The sequence below is a fragment of the Arachis hypogaea genome, chromosome 5 (assembly GCF_003086295.3).
Source record: "Arachis hypogaea cultivar Tifrunner chromosome 5, arahy.Tifrunner.gnm2.J5K5, whole genome shotgun sequence".
Classification (NCBI taxonomy): Eukaryota; Viridiplantae; Streptophyta; class Magnoliopsida; order Fabales; family Fabaceae; genus Arachis; species Arachis hypogaea.
In genome coordinates, this window is record NC_092040.1 from 113085552 (window position 1) to 113089562 (window position 4011).

Below are 4011 nucleotides of genomic sequence, written 5' to 3' on the forward strand. Positions count from 1 at the left end.
ATACTAGACTGTTAGAGTTATTCGAGATATAATGGAAATTGAGGGAGAAAAGTGTCGTTTCGAAACAGAAGAGATCAGGAACTATTTTGTCCCCTGTTAGAATTGTTAGAGATTATTTTGTCTTCCGTTAGAGTTAATGAAACAAAGAACCCAAACAACTGACAGAATTAATTGTTAGAGACTAATCGAATAATTAATTTTAGTTGGGAATTAAAATGTCTAGTCCAAAATTTTTTAGAAATCAAAATAGATAAATACTTTTAAATTTTAGTGAAATTGAAATTTTCGACCTATTTTTAATAGTTGAAATTCCTTTTTAAAATTCCTTAATATTTGAAAATATTTTCATTAAATATCATACTCAATAATTTATCTTTTAAAAAAAATAAATGCTCTTAAAAATGCATTCCCTCCCTAAAATACTCCATCCAATCAAACTCTAATGGTGTGTTTATTTGAGATGAAATGAGAGGAAGGAAAAAGAAGGGAAAGAAATTGGAAGGAAAATAGTTATTTTCCTTTGTTTGGTTGAGGAGAGAAATGGGAGAGGAAAGAAAATGGATGAAAAAATATTGGTGGGGTCCACTCATTTTTTTTCCCTCCAACAATGGAGAGAAAATGAAGAGAAAACTAATTCTCTCTTTATTTCCAATATTATCCCTTTACTTTTTTCAATATATTTTATAAATAAGAATAAACATGTCTTTTTATATCATTTCTTTCCTTCTTATTTTCCTTTCATCTAAACACATCTAAAGAAAATAAAAATCCACTCAATTTCTTTCCTTTCCTTTCTTTCCTTTCTATTTCTTTCCTCTCTATTTCTTTCCTTCCAACTAAACATAGCCTAACTTCATGATCTAATAATATTCATAGCCATATTTATTTAGATACAACAGGTAAATTACCTCCTACTAAAATAAAAGATGAGCCTAGAATTTATTAGTAGTTAAGTCTCTTGCATTAAAATAAAATAAAATAAAAACCATGTGAAAAAAGAGGCTTTGTGCGTTGACTATGACTTGATAATTGACCTTGTTGCGCCATATACGGGGCTTAATAGATGTTAGGTTGGTACATCGTACACCTGGACTGGTAAAACTTGTTTGAAATTGACTCCAATTTCTGCATTTTTCCGTTTCATATAACGAATAATGAGGCCTTGGCTTACACGTTAATTCCTTTCTCCTTTGAATATTCAAATCTTTGTGTTGAACTTTTTGACACGATTGAATGATGATTTTTAGTTTAAAAAAAAAAGCAATAATAAGAAATTTGAACTTCTGAACAAATCAATGTAATTGAGTTAGGGAATGTTTCATAAATACGTATAAAACGCCTTTTTTTAAATATATTTTTAATAATTAAAATTTAATATATATAATTATTTAAATTGTGTTATTTTTGTTAAAATTAAGTTAGATAAATTAATTTGATTGAAAAATAGTGAATTAAATTTTAAATTGGTCTAAATTAATATTATTTTTTAAATGATTATAATATTCCTATTATATAAAATGATTAAAATATTCTTATTATATATATTAATTTTGAGAATTATAAATTCTAGTTATTTTCTTTTCTGTTGTTATAGGGTTAGAATTTAAAGTTTTTAAAATTAATATATATATGTGGAATATTTTAGTTGTATTTTATAATAGGAATAGTGTAGTAATTTTTTATAAAAAATATTAATTTATACCAATTCAAAATTTAAATTATTAATTTTTTGTTAAATTGATTGTCTGATCTAATTTCAATGAAAATAATATAATTTAATTGATTATATGTATTAAATTTTAATTTTTAAAAAACATCTTTAAAAAAAGATATTTTTAATATTTTATATATATTAGTTAATTTGGCTTAACATTTTTAATTTGCTTGCTTAATTAAACCAAACTAAGCGGCTTTTATATTCCAACTTCATTCTAATAAGCTCTAACAAAATTTGCTTCCAATAAATTATAGTAACATTAATTAATTAACATGAAATCTTCTATATATATATATATATATATATATATATATATATATATATATATATATATATATATATATATATTAGTAACGTTAGGAGGACAAAAATAACTAAATAATTTTATTTAATATTTATTAATTTTAATAATAATTAATGTTTAATATACTAAATTTTTTATTTTTTGTTAATATTGTTTTATTATCAAATATTTTTGTATATATATATATATATTAATGAAAATAGTGATGAAAGGCACACCTTTTTTCCAATACATATTTTAGAACAAATTAAACTCTATCATTAATGATACACTCCAATTCAAACCTAAAAGGTTGCTATAATAATAATAATGGTGCAACTTCCTTATTACAAAATAAACATCTATATTTATATATTCTAATTATATATCATGCATCAAATATGTTTTTCCTTAGTATGGAGGGTATGCTGGGGAAGCCACAGGTTCAGCAGTGAACTCGAGAGCATTAAAAGGTTGAGGAGGAGTAGCAGCTGTGAACTTCACTGAACGAACATCAGGTGCAGGTGCCACAATACCAGAGCTTTTGATCTCAGCCATTCCTCTCCGTGCATTTCCCCCTTCTGCTTCACACAACTTGGGAAGAAACACTCCTGAATAACATAACATACATTATCATACATATAATATAAAAGTTAAATAGATATGAATTTAATTTTAATGTACTAATAATAAAAAATTATTGAATTATTTTTATTTATAATCATTTGTGCGGTCAATATAAAAATTAATTATTTTTATTAATGTAATATTATTTAATTAAATATACATATAAAAATATTTCGGATTAATAACATATCAAAATAAATTTAATAATAATTTAATTAAATATATGAAATGATTTAATCGTTTTTATTATTTATTATCTTTGATATTTTTTTATGACATGATTATATGTACCTTCACCAGCAGCAAGATTGAAGTATAGGTCAACAACATTAGGGCATGCTTGGTAGCAATGAGGTGAGCAAAGGTTTTGAGTGAAGCGAGATTCCAAAAGAGAATCTGATGAGATTCCAAAGGACTTCCTGTCCAAACCACATGACTTGATGCATTCCTCACTCTCAATGTGATCCTTCAGCTTCTCATCAGCTTCAATCTCTGATGTCTTGCATGTGTATGCTTCCATCCCTGACCTCTTCACCTCCTTCTCTAGCACACATCGTTTTCCGGCCGATGACACCGCAAACGCGCATGTCTCATGGTTCAGCTTCTCGCATTCTATACCTCCTGTAATAATTAGTTATCACTTGTTACAAAAACTTAAACTGATAGAACGAGACACATGAATAGTTATACGACGTACCTAAAGTTCCTTGCACTGCGAGAGCAAATGCAAGGATAGCAGCTACCAAACTCCACAAGCTAATAATGGTAGAGGCCATGGTGATTCAATCAAATATGAGAAATGGAAAATTAAAGCAAAACCTAGCTTGGGATTTTGCTTAACTTGCTATATACTATGGAGGCTTGTTGTCTTTGCTTTTTGTGATGTTCATTCAGGGAGAGTATTTATAGTGATTATTTCTTTTAAACGGAATTTATTAGTAGGTGCCTAGGTGGACTTGTCAATATGAATTAAAAGTAGAGAGGAGAAAAATAAAATAAAAAATAACAATAGTAGTTTAGGGGTTTATGGAACCCTAATTTAGCATATATGATTGCGTATGTGCAAACCACAAGACAAGACCCAACGACCACGCTTTCATTAATAGTCAACCAATTAATGCCGTCATCAATGGAGCAACCTTTGCTCCACATCTCTTCAATTTTTTTTTTTTGGATTATGTTTATAATATAATATAATATTTAAAATATTTGTAAGTGCAAGATACATATTTTTTTAAATTAATTTTTATAATTCGAAATTTTTAGAAGTTAAAATTTAGAATTTAGAGTACTCTAATTATTAAGTTGAGATCTGTGTAATAAATTATAAAACTTTAAGAGATCTATCACCATAAAAATTTGTTATCATGATACAAAAGGTCAA

The 4011-nt window shown here is 26.5% G+C and overlaps 1 protein-coding gene across 2 annotated transcripts; it reads right to left on the bottom strand.

Annotated features, from left to right (window-relative positions):
- Nucleotides 1-2229: 2229 nt before the first annotated feature.
- On the bottom strand, nucleotides 2230-3588 carry LOC112802871 (uncharacterized). Of its 2 annotated transcripts, none has more exons than XM_025846250.3 (3): nucleotides 3325-3588; nucleotides 2919-3239; nucleotides 2230-2611 (listed from the first exon to the last, which is right to left on the bottom strand). In XM_025846250.3, exons 1-3 carry the CDS (start codon nucleotides 3401-3403, stop codon nucleotides 2412-2414), a joined length of 600 nt encoding a protein of 199 aa, XP_025702035.1. In that variant the 5' UTR covers nucleotides 3404-3588; the 3' UTR covers nucleotides 2230-2411. The 2 variants fall into 2 exon arrangements, with proteins under 2 accessions (XP_025702035.1, XP_025702034.1); XM_025846249.2 differs by having other exon boundaries at nucleotides 2919-3248; nucleotides 3325-3569.
- Nucleotides 3589-4011: the final 423 nt, after the last annotated feature.